Source organism: Myodes glareolus, chromosome 1 (genome assembly GCF_982192425.1).
Source record: "Myodes glareolus chromosome 1, mMyoGla1.1, whole genome shotgun sequence".
Classification (NCBI taxonomy): domain Eukaryota; kingdom Metazoa; phylum Chordata; class Mammalia; order Rodentia; family Cricetidae; genus Myodes; species Myodes glareolus.
The window spans coordinates 47,286,921-47,303,104 of record NC_142026.1 but is presented as its reverse complement, the minus strand read 5'-3'; the positions used below and the strand labels follow the sequence as shown (position 1 = coordinate 47,303,104).

At 44.1% G+C, this 16,184-nt stretch overlaps 1 protein-coding gene across 1 annotated transcript in view; it reads left to right on the top strand.

Annotated features, from left to right (window-relative positions):
• Rab31 (RAB31, member RAS oncogene family) overlaps positions 1 to 16,184 on the top strand; it is a 129,919-nt gene that overhangs the window by 54,589 nt on the left and 59,146 nt on the right. The window contains exon 3 of the mRNA XM_085695833.2: positions 2,656 to 2,737. Coding sequence (XP_085551959.1) covers positions 2,656 to 2,737 — 82 coding nt within the window. The remainder of the gene's footprint in view (positions 1 to 2,655; positions 2,738 to 16,184) is intronic.

Here is a 16,184-nt window from a genome sequence, read left to right as displayed (position 1 = left end):
CAGTTGAGTTATTAGTGGTGGCCATGGCTAGGTGCTGAACTAGGAGCTGATATTTATTTCCTTCTTAATTTTCATGTCTTGAATTTCCTTTTTATTTATTTTTTTTTTGTTGCATGTGTGAGGTATACACATTGCTTAGTGGAAAAGAATAAGATCCTCTTTTAAGTCTATTTGCTCTTGTCGGTCGTCTGGAAGGTCTTGTTTAAGTCCTCTAAAGGGAAATGAATAGATAATACTGGATTGTGCCACACAGGACCCTAAACTTTCCCTTCACTTCATGACTTGGTCACTAAGTGTCACATGTTAACCTCTGGTATGAGCATGGATGTTGGCAGTGGGTGCGGAATTGCAGGTACTCAATGAGGTTTCTGCATTCAGCCTCTTAGGAGAACCGGAGGCAGAAGAAATAGTGCTCTGAAGAGGCCCGAGCACACTGTGGAACTCCTGTGGAACTCCTGCTAGGTCATAGACTGGGCAAGACGCCCCGAGCTGCACCCTCCCAAACTGTAGACCGTGTCATCCAAGAAGAAGACCATTGCTGTGATACCTCAAAAGTTACCTTGATTCAGTGATGGAACCTCACATATAGTCCAATTCCCGATGTGACTAATTGCCATTTGTTTTAATTTCCATTTTTGCAGTACTGAGAACTGAGCACAAGGCCTCGTTCATGCCAGAGAATAGTCATGCTAAGTCTTATATACGTGAGCCACAATCCCAGCTCCTCTAAATATGCTTAAAACAGTCTTCAAAGCTCTTTCCCAGAATCTGGGATATAGTCAAGGCTCCTATTCAGCTGTTATCTCCTTTCCTTTAGTTTAGATTCTGGAAAAATCTTCTGGCCTTTTATTTATTTATTTTTTATGATATTTAAAGCACCCACAGCAGCTGACTTATGGAATGACCCTCATCTTACACTTACCTGCTTGCTACCTTATGATGACATCCAGACTAAACTTCTGCATTAGAGTTTCTATTGCTGTGAAGAGACACTATGACCCACAGCTACTCTTATAAAGGAAAATGTTTAATAAAGTGGCTTAGTTTCAGAGGTTCAGTCCATTATCACCATGGTGGGACGTGGCAGTATGCAAGCAGACACGGTACTGGAGAAAGAGCTGAGAGTTCTACATCTTGATCCAAAGGCAACAGGAAGTGAACTAAGGATCACATTGAACTTTAGTATAGGAGGCCTCAAAGCCATACCCCCACAGTGACACACTTCCTCCATCAAGGAAAATGCTTGTTCAGAGGAAAGAGGTTATAAAAAAGAATGACAAGTGTTTGATGATTTACTGGCACCTTAAAGTACTTTGTTTTCAATGGACCCATGCACACGCCTGTGTCATCTACCCCCGTGCTGGATAGTTTCATGTCAGCTTGACACAGGCTACAGTCATCTCAGAGGAGGGAACCTCAATTGAGAAAATGCCTCCATAAGAGTGGACTGTAGGTAAGCCTGTAGGGCATTTTCTTAATTAGTGATTGATAGTGGCAGGCCAAACCCATTGTGGGGAGTACCATTCCTGGACTTGTGGTCCTGGGTTCTGTAAGAAAGCAGACTGAGTAAGCCATGGGGAACAAGCCAGTAAGCATTGCCCTTCCAAGGCCTCTGCTTCAGCTCCTGCCTCCAGGTTCCTGTCCTGTTCGAGTTCCTGTCCTGACTTTCTTCAACAATAAACTGTGATACGGAAGTTTAAGCCAAATAAACCCATTTTCCCCCAAGTTTCTTTGGTCATGGTGTTTTATTTTTTTTTTAAATTATTTATTTATTATGTATACAGTACGCTGCCTGCATGTGTGCCTGCACAGCAGAAGAGGGCACCAGGTTTCATCATAGATGGTTGTGAGCCACCATGTGGTTTCTGGGAATTGAACTCAGGACAACTGGATGAACAGCCAGTGCTCTTAACCTCTGAGTCAACTCTCCGGCCCCCTGTCATGGTGTTTTATCATAGCAATAGGAACTTTAGCCAAGATAATCCCTACGTTTATTCAGACAGGTTGAGATTTGGCTATATTTTTCTGTACTTGCTGCTAGTATTGAATTCATGTCAGCACAGGGAATATGTTAGGACAACTTTCTGATTATGCTGTTTTGATGCCAAGGTTTTAAAGTCATAAAATAAGATCATTTTCCCCTTACCATTTTCCCCTCACATTTGTTATAAGAATATGACTTTAATATCTAAGGTTAGATATTTAATATCTCTCTGGCATCAAGAGAATATTATTCTAAGACAGTTGAATCTGTTTCTGCAGGCATTTTCTTTTAAAGATTTTATGCTTATTTTATGGGTATATGTATTTTTGTCTGCATATGTGTATGCATACCACATGTGTGCAGTATCTGAGGAATCCAGAAGGTATTGGATCCCCTAGCACTGGGATTACAGACAGCTGTGAGCTGCCATGTAAGTTCTGGGAACCAAACTTAGGCTCTTTGAGCCATTCTTCCAGCCCACACATTCTTTTTGGTTTGGAAGTCCAGCTGGATTACATAAAATGCAGGCTGTCTTATTTACAGTGGTACAACTCTCATTACTACTTCCTAGGGGACCAGAGTTCTTGGGGTCTTCTTGAGGCTTAACATGAGAGTGGGTTCATGAGTTTCTGTGGAGGTTTGATAATGCAGGGGGTTGACTCTCTTTTCAGGGCATCTTTTATGACCAAAACTGTGCCTTGTGGACATGAACTTCACAAATTCCTCATCTGGGACACTGCCGGCCAGGAGCGGGTGAGTACACACTTGTTTCTGACTTTCTAGGGATAAATTGGAGATAGCATCTGTGTTTTGATTGGTTGTGGTCTTTTGTATTGATCCCCATCTGTTACAAAGAGCACTCTCCTTGATGAGAGGTGAAGGCTATACTTATCTGGTGTAGAAGATGGAATATTAAGACTATAGTCAGGAATTATGCTGGTTTATTACCGTGGTAGTTGCGGGTTGACCTGGACCAGCAGGTTGTTCTCCAGTGACAGGGTCTCAAGTGGGGGGTGGCCAGGAGATGAGATGATGAAGAAGAATGTAGGAAAGTTTGGCATCAGGACGTCTTGCATAAGCTATGTCTTCTGCCAAGCAAGCTCATTCATCAGTGTAGCATCTTATATACTGTTTTTAGGGGTAAGAAATGGGATGAAGTCAGCAGGAAGCTTATCAGACAATGTCACACAAGGGGAACACAGGATATCTCAAGAGAATTACGCAGAGGCCTTGGGACTGATAACCACAGCCCCATACTGTGGGCAGAGTTAGGTTCTTAGGATCTGAAGCCGAAGCTCCCTCAAGGCTCTGGCTCCAGACCATTACCATCTCTACCGAGTGTCTTCCTGGTTTTAGAGAAGGAGCTGTGTTTCTTCTTCAACATCAGGATCGCAGGGAAAGCCCTGGATCAGCCCCAGCCCTGAACAGTAGGCTCTGCTCCAAGATCCATGATTTCTCTAGCCCTAGGTAGTTGAAAGGACAAGACTTGATTTCTCTTTTCTTGAGTGGACCTTAAATCCAATTAGACAGCTGTTGGATACTGACAAGGTATGTCCACCCCTTCTGCACCCATGGAGTAATCATGCCATGGTGGCTGTTGCTGTGGTTCTTAGACATCTTAGTCAGGTGGGCTTGTTGGTGGCTTCCCTTCTTTGGAAGCTTACCTAGCATCTTCTGGAATCATGAAAGCTGGTCCTCAGAGAGGAGGCGTTCAGATCAGTTTCAGCTCAGGGGCCTCTGGTCCCTGTTTCTGAAATACATGATGTCCTCAGCAAGAGCGATTTCATTTTCATCTCTGGGGTACAGTCAAAGGCAAGAGCAATAGCCTGTAATATGTTGGGAGTCTCATAAACAACCCCTACCAATGACTCAAAAGAGGGCTTCTTGTCCCTGGTTTCGGTGGAGAGTCCTTGGCTCTTGGAGAGGGGGGCATTGTTAGTTCAGATAGAAAAATTTCATTATACTGTTATGCATATTTATACACGAATTTAAATGTTCTATAGATATTTTTAGGTAAATAGCTAACAATATGATTCCTTATAACTTTTCCAGACATATTTAGAGTTTCCTCACCCCTCCCTAGTTAGGCCCCCCGCCCTGCCTTTCCCATTAACCCTTTCACGTCACAGCACCCTGCTGTTCCTTTCTCCATTGCTTCCCCAACCCCAATCTGCATCCTGGTGATGGACTGTTTTCATTATATCCCAGAGATTTTATTGTGTGCTGTTTTCATTTTACTCTCATTCCAGGAATAGTTTTTACTTCTTCTTTGGCCCAGTCGCGTATTGCATGTAGACAACAGATTTTGTTTTTTGATTCATTCAGTCGGTCGGTATGGTGTTTTGAATGAGAACAGCCCCTATCCACTCATGTATTTGAATGTTTGATTCCCAGTTGGTGGAACTGTGTAGGAAGGATTAGGAGGTGTGGCCTTGTTGGAGGAGGTGTGTCACTGGGGGTGGGCTTTGACGTGTCAAAAGCCCATGCTAGGCCAGTCTTGTCCTGTTTCAGCCTCTGTCTGCAGATTGGAATGTAAGTTCCTAGCTTTTTCTTCAGTGCCCTGCTTAACTTCCTGCCTCCATGCTTCCTGTTATAATGTCAGGGACTAACCCTCTGGAAGTGTAAGTGAGCCCCCAGTTCAATGCTTCCATTGTGGGTCGTCTTGGTCATCATGTCTTTTCATAGCAACAGAACAATAACTAAGACAGCCTATTTCTTTCGATTAGAGAATTGAGGCCATTAATATTTAATGTTTTTATTGAAATGTGCATATTAATCGAAGTGATTGTGTTGTTGATTTTGGGTGGTGGTGTTTGTGTTCTCGATGGTGGTAATTATGGCTTCACATTTCTTTCCACACACAGTCTCTTGGATTTGCTTTCTTTCTTCAGCCTGAAATACTGCTTCCTGTATATGTTTTAGGTTTGGTTTGTGGGATATACCCCTTTCTAGGCTATTTATATCCTGGGAAGTTTTTCTTTCTCCTTCAACTCTGGTGATGGTTTTCTGGGTGTGCTAGGCTAGGCTGGCTGTAATAGTCTTTTAGAACCTGGAATACACTGCTCCAGGCTTGTCTGCCTCTCAGAGTGTCTACTGAGAAACCAGCTGGTGGATTTTCTATTATATGTGACTTGTGTCTCTCTTCTTCTAGTTTTCCATACATGTTTTTTTGTTCTCCATACTTGGACCATGGATATTTTCTTTCTGGTCTTGTCTATTTGGTGTTTTACACCTGTATGAGTATATCTTTCCTTTGTTTAGGGAAGATACATATTCTATGATTTGAAGGTTTGGTTTATATGTGATGCCCCGTATTTCCTGTATGCCCTTTTCCTGTGTTTTAATTTTTATTTGGTTCAGACATTCTACTTTTCTTCTGCTTGTAGAGCTTCCCTTTGAGTTTTCTAGTTGAGTTAATGGGTTTCTCAATTTCATCTTCATTTCGGCTTGAGTCCTCTTCAGTGTTCTGTCCCTTCAGTACATTCGTTCTCAAGCCCTGGAGTATCTTCATTTCCATCTGCCTTGTTTGTGTTTTCTTGGGCATCACTCAGGCATTTAGTCTCCTTAAGTTTTAATTTCATTGAGCTGTCTCTTACTGTCATCTTTAAACTCTTTGAATTCTTTGACATTTATGATTGTTCTTTCTAATTCTGCCTTCTGAGTTTCACCTAAGTAATTCTCACTGGTAGATATTTCTGCAGGACTGTTAGGTTGTAGAGGAGATACTGACTTGATCTTTCATGTTGTTTGTAGATTTTTTTTTTATAAATGAGATCTGGGCATGTGGACTTCTTTTGTGAGTTCTCTATCTGATGTGGACAGAACAGGTTAGGACAGACGATGTGTGATCTGATTGGACTTAGAGGTTAGAAAAGGCTTAGGTGGAATTAAACCAGGTGGGGATTGGGCTAGTGTGGAGGATGAGCATCTTGGTCCAAACCTAGAGTGTGGGGTAGATATGTCTGAGTGGAGAGATTGAATATGGTGTGGTGAGGCCCTGGTCTAGAGATTGGTTGTAGTGCAAGCAGATGTGGCCAGACTAAGCTAGGGCACTGATTCTGGGACCTGGGCTGGATCCGGAGTGTTCAGAAGGGTCAGGCAGACTCACTTCACTAGACCTTGGAGAAATGTACAGGATCTGGCTGGGTGGAGAGACAGGATGTTCAGTCTGCTTTTTCATACAACCCAGAACCTCCTTCCCAGGAGCAGCACTACTCACATTGGGCTGGGACCTCTCACGTCAATCATTAGTCGAGAAAATGTTCCCACAGTCCAACCTGTTGGGCATCTTCCTGGTTAAGGTTCCCTTTTCCCAAATGACTCTAACAGGTTGACCAGAAATTATTTTATGTTGACCAACTTCTATTTTAATTCACTTAATGATCTTGTCTGTCTCCAAAAAGGTTTCAGTTTCTTGTCTTTCTCTCAATGGAAGAATAATCCTTAATTTTCATTTTTTGATACTTGTAAATACAATGCTCGTGTAATATTTATTTTATAGAAGTCCTTCCTTTAAAACTGAAGTTCCAAGCTGGGTGGTGGTAGCATACAACTTTAACCCTAGCCCCTAAGAGCCAGAGACAGGCAGATCTCTGCGAATTTAAGGCTAACCAGGTCTATAGAGTGTAGATGGAAGTTTCTGTCCTGCCTGGTCCTGCAGCTGTTCAGTCTGAAAGAAACACACAGAGACTTATATTAATTATAAACTATCTGGCCTATTAGCTCAGGCTTATTATTAACTAGCCCTTACAACTTAAATTAACCCATAATTCTTATCTACGTTTTGTCACGTGGCTTGGTACCTTTTCTCAGTGCAGCATTTTCATCTTGCTTCCTCTGCATCTGGGTGGTGACTGCAGACTGAGACTTTTCTCTTCTCAGAATTCTTCTAGTCTGGTCACCCCGCCTATACTTCCTAGCCAATCAGCATTTTATTAAACCAATATGAGTGGCAAATCTTTGCAGGGTACAAGAGCATTCTCGCATAGCAACAGAGTGAATCCTAGCACAGTCGGAGCTACACAAGGAAATCCTGACTGGTAAAACAACTAACCAAACAGAAGTTCCAGTATTTTCTGGTTAAAGCCCCAGGTTATAAGAATATTTCAAGAATTGGCTAATTTCCTGGCCTACAAATGCTAATCTCATTAAAATGTCTTTTTTTCAGCTAAGTTGAAAGCTCAAACTATTATTTATTTATTTATTTATTTATTTATTTATTTATTAAGACAGGGTCTCACTGTGTAGCCCTGACTGTCCTGAAACTCTCTCTATAGCCCAGGTTGGCCTCAAACTCACAGAGATCTGCCTACCTCTGCCTCCCAAGTGCTGGGATTAAAGGAGTCACCACCACCCAGGAAGAGTACATGCTTTTATAAAGTGTAGGCCTGGGAACCTTCTCTAAGCTGCCAGTCAGCTGTGCCTGCCGCTCCCCAAACCCAGCTAACATACTCACTGAGAAATGTGTGCTTGGAGGCTGACTCGTGTCTTTACTCACCTGGGTTTCTTTGCAGTTGATTGGGTATCTTTTCTTGCTTGTTTGTTTTGTCTCTGGGTTGTCATAGAAACCCACCTGAGTTTTGCCCCTTTGCTTTGGCCACGAAACAGGTGCTTTTATGAAGGATAATCAGTTAATTTCACAGGAAACTGACTTGGCATGGGCAAGCAACAGCGTGGTTTCTGCCACCCGCAGATGTTCCTTGTGACTTGCTGTGTTCAGATATTGCCCTGAATGCCCTGTATTGTAGCATCCTCTCCCCGGCACGGTGAGGTACCTGGGCCTACCCTCATTGACCAGCGAGGTCATCCAACCACAGAGAGGTTGATTATGCCACTGACGGCCATATGGCTAACGAGGCACAGAGCTGAATCTGATGGAACAATCTGGGTCCTGGGTTTCCTTTTTATTTATTTTAAATAGAAACCATAACCATACAGTTGAAAACACAGACATCCACCCAGTTATTTCTACCGTTGGCACAGCCTGCTATTCTTCAGGTACCACTCTGAGCAACTGATGACTCTCTCAGGGCGGTCGTGCGTCAGGACCAGCTGTTTCCATCACACCGTACCGTGCCACCCAGGAGAGACTTCTGAGCAGTCTGCACAGAGCATTGATGTTTCCGGGCCTGCTCTAGTGAGCAGATTGCTTTCGATTAATTTGGTACTGCCTGACTGTGACAGGTTCCCTGGGGTCTACGTCGAAGGAAAATAGCACTAGGAACATTTCAGTTGGTATTTCTAATAATCTTAATTTCTGATCGTCTTAGTTTATATTCCTAACACTTGGCTGCTATGGGTTATGGACACTGCTGATTATAGTAACATGTATGTGTGTATGTGTATATATGTGTATGTAGATTATTACAGTTCTGAGTATGAAACGGAGCCACCTCCAGCCTTACAGTCATAATTCTTAGGAACACTGCAAAGCAGTGATAATCATCTTTATGCTTCTGGGGAGATGGTTTCCATTTGACTAACGATTTCAGGTGAATGTGTGTGGGTGATAGCTACAGGCCCATACAGGCATTAGCCTTGCTTCCCCTCCGTGGCCTGACTTGGTTATTCTTGGGCTGGCCTGGTCTGCTGTCCTTTGATGGAGTCTCAGGTCTGTCTAGCTTTTCAGTTGTTGCTGCAGCTTGCTGCCAGCTTTAGTTGTGGTTGTAATGACATTGCCTTATGGAAGAGCTAAAAATAAACTCTTGACTCCTGCCTGTGCCTATTGCCATTTGTTCTGTTTCATTAATTATTGGAGTGGAGTGAATTTTATTACACACACACACACACACACACACACACACACACACATATACGCGTGCGCGCGCGCACACACACACTTCTACACCTTTGTAGAAATCTCCTACCATCATCCTCTTAGAATTTTAAACAAGAAACGTGCCTTTGGTGCAACATTGTAGCAATATAATGACAAAGGTTTCAGTGTTGGCAGAGGGTAAGCACTCTGCTGTGTTAGTTAATCACCATTTGCTCACCTGGGAGGCGAGTGTGCCAGCTTCTGCCTGGCATGCATAGCATGCTAGCAAATGCCCTACTTGCTTTCCAGCACCAATTCTCTTATATTTGTGGCACAAATGACTCTGAAAGTCATTTTCTCTGTGAGCACAGACATCCATTCTTTCCTGGTTGAAAAAGCATGTTGGGCCTTGATGTATATGTAACCTGCATCTTGCTTTCATCATGCTGCCTGGAATCTACAAGAGCAACAAGTGTTCTTAACCACTGACCCATCCTTCTAGCCCCTTGTTACGTTTTTTTTAAAAATTAACAAACATTAAAAATAAAAGAAATAAAGAGAAAACACAAATTTAGTAACTATAAGGAAGTCAGGGCTGGTGTCACGGGTTTGTAATCCCAGTTTCTCAGGAGGTTGAGGCAAGAGGTTAAGAAATTTCAGCCGGGCAGTGGTGGTGCACACCTTTAATCCCAGCACTAGGGAGGCAGAAACAGGTGGCTCTCTGTGAGTTTGTGGCCAGCCTGTTCTACATAGTGAGTTCCAAGACAGCCAGGGTCCCACAGAGAAACCCTGTCTTGAAAAACCAACTGAACAAACAAACAAATAAAAAATTTCACAGTCTTATGGAGTTAGGGTGAGTTCAAGAACTGTTGGGCAATTTAAGAAAGCCCATTTTCAAAAATAATACATGAGCCTGGTGTGCAGCCTGTGCCTGCAGTCCCGCATCTGAGAGCGGCGCAGTCCCGCATCTGAGAGCGGCGCAGTCCCGCATCTGAGAGCGGCGCAGTCCCAGCTTCTGAGAGCGGTACAGTGCCGCATCTGAGAGCAGCGCAGTCCCGCATCTGAGAGCGGCGCAGTCCCAGCTTCTGAGAGCGGTACAGTGCCGCATCTGAGAGCGGCGCAGTCCCAGCTTCTGAGAGCGGTGCAGTCCCAGCTTCTGAGAGCGGTACAGTGTGAGAGTGGCGCAGGCAGAAGTGTCACCATGAGCTTGAGGTCACACTGAGCTTCAGAGTGAGACTGTATCAAAAAGAATAAAACAAAGTAAAAAGTTGGGGAAGTTGGAACGGGAGAGACAGCTCAGCGGTTTAGAGCGTTTGCTGCTTTTCCAGAGGACCTGGGTTCGGTTCCAGCACCTACATTAGACTGCTCACAACCACCTGTAACTCCAGATCCAAGGAATCTGACTCCCTCCTTTGGCCTCTTTGGGTACGTGGGTTTTGAGGAGCCTACCAAAGAAGACCACTCAGACAGTTTCTAGCCAATCGACAGTCTTCATTCCAGCCAGCTGGGACTACACTCAGGTACTAGGGTACAAGTGTAGCCTTGAGTGTTTAGTAAGCAGGGGTTCTCAACTTGTGGGCTGTGATCCCTTTATGACTATTGGAAATATCAGATATTTATATCATGATTCATAACAGGAGCAACATTACAGTTATGAAGTAGCAATGAAAATAATTTTATGCTTGGGAGTCACCACAGCATGAGGAGTCGTAGGGCCACAAGCATTAGAAAGGTTGAGAACCACTGTTCTAGAGCAAGGAAGGGGATTTTAAAGGCAAAAACCACATCCTGGTATCTTGCTCAGCAGCTGGAAGTAGGAGTGGGGGGCAAGTTTTGCACAAGCAGCAGTTTAATAGAAGCTGGGCATCTTACCCGACCCACCCCAAGACAGGGTTTCTCTGCATAGCCCTGGCTGTCATGGAAGTCACGCTATAGACCAGACTGGTCTCAAACTCAGAGATCCACCTGCACCTGCCTCTCAGGGGTCGAGATTAAAGGCATGTGCCGCCACCATCTGGCAGCTGGGGCATCTTGACCTTGGTTTCCTAGACTAGAGTTGGGTAATTTTCCACAGGGATTATCATCAAGGAGATCACATTCTAGTCAAACCTAAAATGACCATGACGAGAATGCAAGATGGAGGCACCGCTGTACATGTGTCTTGTCCTGTCACACCTGTGTTCATGGGCACATACTGACACACCGACGTATACACGTAAAATACAACTTAAAAATCTAAGCCCAAGCTCTGCACTTACAGAAAAGTCGCAAAAGTAACCCAACAATTCACTAGGTTGGGGTAGCCACCACTAGCTAGAAAAGGCGATTGAGAGGCACAGAAGAGCTGTCAAAGGCCAAGCTAGAACGAGACGGTCACCTCAGCCTGAACCGCAGTCTCCAGGGTGTGTGATGACCAGAGGAAAGGCAGTGGGTATTTGGTAATCTTTAGTAAGAGGAACTGTAAGTAAAGCATGGATTCCAGAAAAGGCAGTCATGAAGAGACACGGTTGGTAGTTCAATCTTCTACGGGTCTCTGTTGGGTTCTCAACCAGTTTGTTGGAGGGCCAACTTCACACTGCTTTATTAAGACGTCTCTCTGTAGAATTTCCTCATGAACAGTCTAGAAAGTTCTGCCCAGAAGGTTCATGTATGTATGTATGTATGTATGTATGTCAGACACATACACACATACACACACACACACACACACACACACACACACACACACACACACGTGGAGGGCCGGACCACATTCTCCATTGCTTCTAGGAACAAAGGTAGAGATTGACCTCTGTGACCTCAAGGCGTGGTAGTACACGCCTTTGGTCCCAATGCCTGGGAGGCAGAGACAGGCAGATCTCTGTGAGTTCAAGGTGATGTAGCACACGCCTTTAATCCCAGCGCACGTGCTTGTTAACTCTCTACTGCTGCGTCCCTGCCTACACCCGAGGCATCATCTGGGATAATGGGCAGCGGACCAATCCAAGAGTGACACGTCAGAAGCGAGGACTGTTTCCTTTATAAGGGCTGGGTTCCCCTCATTCTGGGTCTCCACCATGTTGGCTGATGCTCGCTCTCCCAAGGGGCATTAAAGCTTTACTGCAGAAGGATCCTAAGTGCCCCGCGTCGTTCTTGCTGGCGAGAAGGTAGCGCGGGGCAACTGGTGCCAAAACCCGAGAAAAGGCGTGTACTACCACGCCTTGAGGTCACAGAGGTCAATCTCTACCTTTGTTCCTAGAAGCAATGGAGAATGTGGTCCGGCCCTCCACACACACACATCTGAAACTATACAAATAACATTGTTCAGAGATACTCACTACTTCCTTTTGTCAGAGATGGGGCTTTTCCTGTGTTGGAGTCTGCCACACCCATGCATGGTCTCTAGGGACTGGACAGGACTGGGGTGATAAGTAAAGGAAGAAAAGACAGACCAAAGGCAGACCCACAGAAAAGCTGGGATTGGGTGGACTGGGCACTCCAGAAGCTCAGCACGTTTATTATGTAGAGTTGAACAGGGAGGTGGGGTTATTGCCTATAGCTGGACAAGGAGACAGGATTATTACATGCAAACCAACAAGGAAGGAGGGGTCATGATATAGAGGCAGCTCCAGGAGGCATGTTGAGCTAGTCTTGGTAGGAACAGTCTCTGTAGGGGAGCCGTCTTCAGGCCTTAATGTCTTCCGGAAGAAGTGACGATGGTGGACATTTTCTGTAGACTCTTAACATTCACCCAGGGGACAGAAGGGAAAGCTTTGAAATTTCCCTCTGAACCTCACCCTGGGGAGAAAGCTTTGACATTCGTCCATTGGACTAATGCCATGGGGCCCTTGACATAGCCATGTCAGCAGCACACATCTACTTAGGACTTCACTCAGGCCTTTTCTGCTGATGTGAGATGTCCTTCTGTATATGTGTTGCTTTTATTGCTTGGTGAATAAAACTGTTTCGACCAATGGCTTAGCAGAATAAAGCCAGGTGGGAAATCAGAACAGATAGAGAGAGTAGGCAGAGTCAGGGAGACGCCATGTAGCTGCCCCAGGAGAAAGACACCAAAACAGAACCCGGTAAACCACAGCCTTGTGGCGATACACAGATTAATAGAAATGGGTTCATTCAAGATGTAAGAGCTAGCTAGAAATATGCCTAAACTATTGGCCACATAATATAATCAACACAGTTTCTGTGTGATTTTCTGGGTCTGCATGGCCAGGAAACAAAAGAACAGTCTCTGTTTACAGGGTAGGGGGTTAGTGAAGGGAGCCATGGCTGTGGAAGTCTCCTTTGCCTTTCCTCTCTCACAGCCCTCTCTTTACTCATTCTCGACTTCCTCAAAGCTGAAGTCTTTACCTTTTGTATCCTTCTCTGATTGCCTCAGGAGCAACGGAACCCAGCTTTCATCCTTTGCGAGGAAGCCACCCTGGTGACTTCCGTGCTTTGGAGCCGTAGTGGCAGAGGACTCTTGTGTCTGCATTTGCTCCCTCGTCACTTGTTGGTGTTCAGAGTAATACTCATCTGCCTTCTCTTCCCAGAACTCAGCTTCACCAGGACCTAGTGCACATACAGCCCTTGTCATCTGATTAGAATGTGGAGTTCAGGGGTCTGCAGCACTCAGAACTGCGCAACTGTTACTGCAGTCAGTTTTTTTTTTTTTCCCTTAGAACGTTTTCATCTTAATGGAAAGAAACTACCCAGACATCTGTCTTAGTCAGGGTTTCATCGCTGCGATGACACACCAGGACCAAAAGCAAGTTGGGGAGGAAAAGGTTTATTTGGCTTACGCTTCAGCCTTGCTGTTCATGTTGAAGGAAGTCAGGACAGGAACTCAAACAGGGCAGGATCAGGCCATCGACTGGTGTTGTTTACTGGCTTGCTCCCCATGGCTTGCTTAGCCCGCTTTCTTATAGAACCTGGGACCAAAACTTAGTAGACAAAGACAGGCAGATCCCTGTGATTCAAGGTCAGTCTAGACTGCATAGCAGTTCCAGGGCAGCTAAGCAAAACACCAGCGCCCATCCCTTCTTGTTTCTGACTGTCGTGTGGCTGTCTGTCTCAGCGCCTGTCGCCATTCTTTCTCCACCATGGTGGAGTCCACCCTCAAACTGTGAGTGAATTGGAGGTATTATGATAGTTGTGAGCAAGGTAATACAGAACCCATGTTTAAGCATAAAGTCTATGTGCGCTGCACACTCATCTCTTACGTATAGTCTGAAGGCGATACTGCAAAGTATTTTGTTTTTACTGGACTTCCACCTTGGGCACCCATTTGGCACACCGTCTTCAAATGCTGGAACATTTTGATTCAGAGACTGTACTGTGGATTGTACCTGTCCATTGCCTGGTAGACATTTGGGGTATTTCCACTCGGGGCTATTATGGGGGAATGGTGCTGTGAACGTTTATGGATAAGCTTCTCTGTGTCTGTGTGCAACTTGAGCATCGTGGGTAAATAGCAATGAGAAGACTCAGTGGGGTATGTGGTAGCTTTGGTTAGCATTCAGAAGAGCCACCAAGCTGTTTCTCCAGAGTGGCTATGCCATTTTTGCTTCCCACCAGCAACGCACAAGGTCATCGGTACTTCCCATTGTCAGCATCCAGTGTCACCAAGATGCACACTCATGTTTTCTTTCAAGAATTTTATAATTTTAGTACTTGCTTGTGCATCTACGCTCCATTTGGAGTGACCTTTTGTGCATCTTGTGTGGAAGGAATCCAGCTTTACTTGACGCGTCTGACTCTTCAGTTGTCCCCGTGGGACTTATTGGAAAGACTAGGATTTGCCCAGTTAACTGCCTGGCACCTTCATTGAAAAGCACTGAGCTTCAATGTGAGGCTTTTATTCTGGGCTTGAGTTTGCTTCCTGTGACCTAGATGCTCACCCTTCACCAGCACCACGCTTCTCTCAGCACTGTAACTTTGTACTAGGATTTGAAAAGAAGTACGTGTTCTCTATTTTCCTCTTTTCTGAGCTTGTTTAGGCTAATCTGAGCCCACTGCATTTCCACTTAAAGTCAGCCTTCACAAAATCAGCTTTCGCAAAGAATCGGTCAGGTTTTTAAAACTTAGTTTTTAAAATTGTATCTTATTTATCCTGTGTTCTTGTATGTGTGGTGTGTATATGTGTGTACCTCAGGCAGGTACCTTTACCCATGGAACCATTTTGCTGGCCCATTAAATTTTTTCTTTTAGTGTATAAAATAATGGACTTCATATGTGTGTGTGTGTGTGTGTGTGTGTGTATATATCTTTGTGATTTCCTTATGTTCATTCAACCATTACCCTCTTTTGACCTGTCCTTGTTTATGTCCTGCTGGTATCCTCCCCACAAATTGTTCCCTCTGTGCTTTCATATATATACATATAATTATATATACATTCTGTACATGGAAGAAAACATTGAATATTTATTTGTTTTTCCCTGCACCCATTATCCTCTCTTGACCCCCCGTCTCCATTTTTCTCTTCTTTACATCCTCTTTAGGGGACTTTTCTTCTCTTTCATGCTGCCCCTTTTACTTTTATCTGTCTGTCTGTCTGTCTATCCATATCTGTCTGTCTATCTATCTATCTATCATCTATTATCTATCTCTACCTCCACAACTACATATATACATACATATATACATTAATTTGAAAGATTGTACATATAGAGAAACATGGTATTTGCCTGAGTCTGGATTATTTCATTTAACATGATGGTCTCTTTGTTGAAGATGATGTCATTTCATTCTTCTTTATGGCCGAACGAGAGTTGTGTGTGTGTGTGTGTGTGTGTGTGTGTGTGTGTGTGTGTGTTGTATCACAGTTTTTATCCATTCATTTATTGCTAGACATCTAGACTGGCTCAATATCTTGGCTGTTGTGAATGGTGTTACAGAGCAGGTATGTGTTAGTATTCCAGGATAAGCCAACTTGCGTTTCTTTGGTTATGTACCCAGGAATGCCATGTGGCTAAGTCATCTGACAGCTATAGTCTTTGCACTTGGAAGATCATCCACGCTGATCTCAGTAGTGGCTGCAGCCATTTCCCCCACCAATAGTGTGCGAGGAGCCTCCACGTGCTCACCAGCATTAGTTATGGCTTTTCTTTGTGATTACAGGGAGATGGGATCTCCGTGTAGTTTTAGTTTGCAGTTCTCAAAAGACTAAATGTTTACTTCTTGACTGTTTATTTCTTTTGAGAAATGTCTGTTCAATTTATGAGCCTATTTTAAATTTATTTTATATGATTATTGTATGTGTGCATGATATGTATGTGAATGTGTGTGTACTACACTTTGTATGTAGAAGTCAGAAAATGGTTGGTTCTCTCCTTCCATGTGTATGTGGTTCCAGGGATCAAGCTCAGGTCCTCAAGCTTGTACAACAAGCACTTTTACAGGCTGGATCATCTCATAAGTCCCATTCTTCCATTTTATCATTTATATGATTTATATGTTTACATTT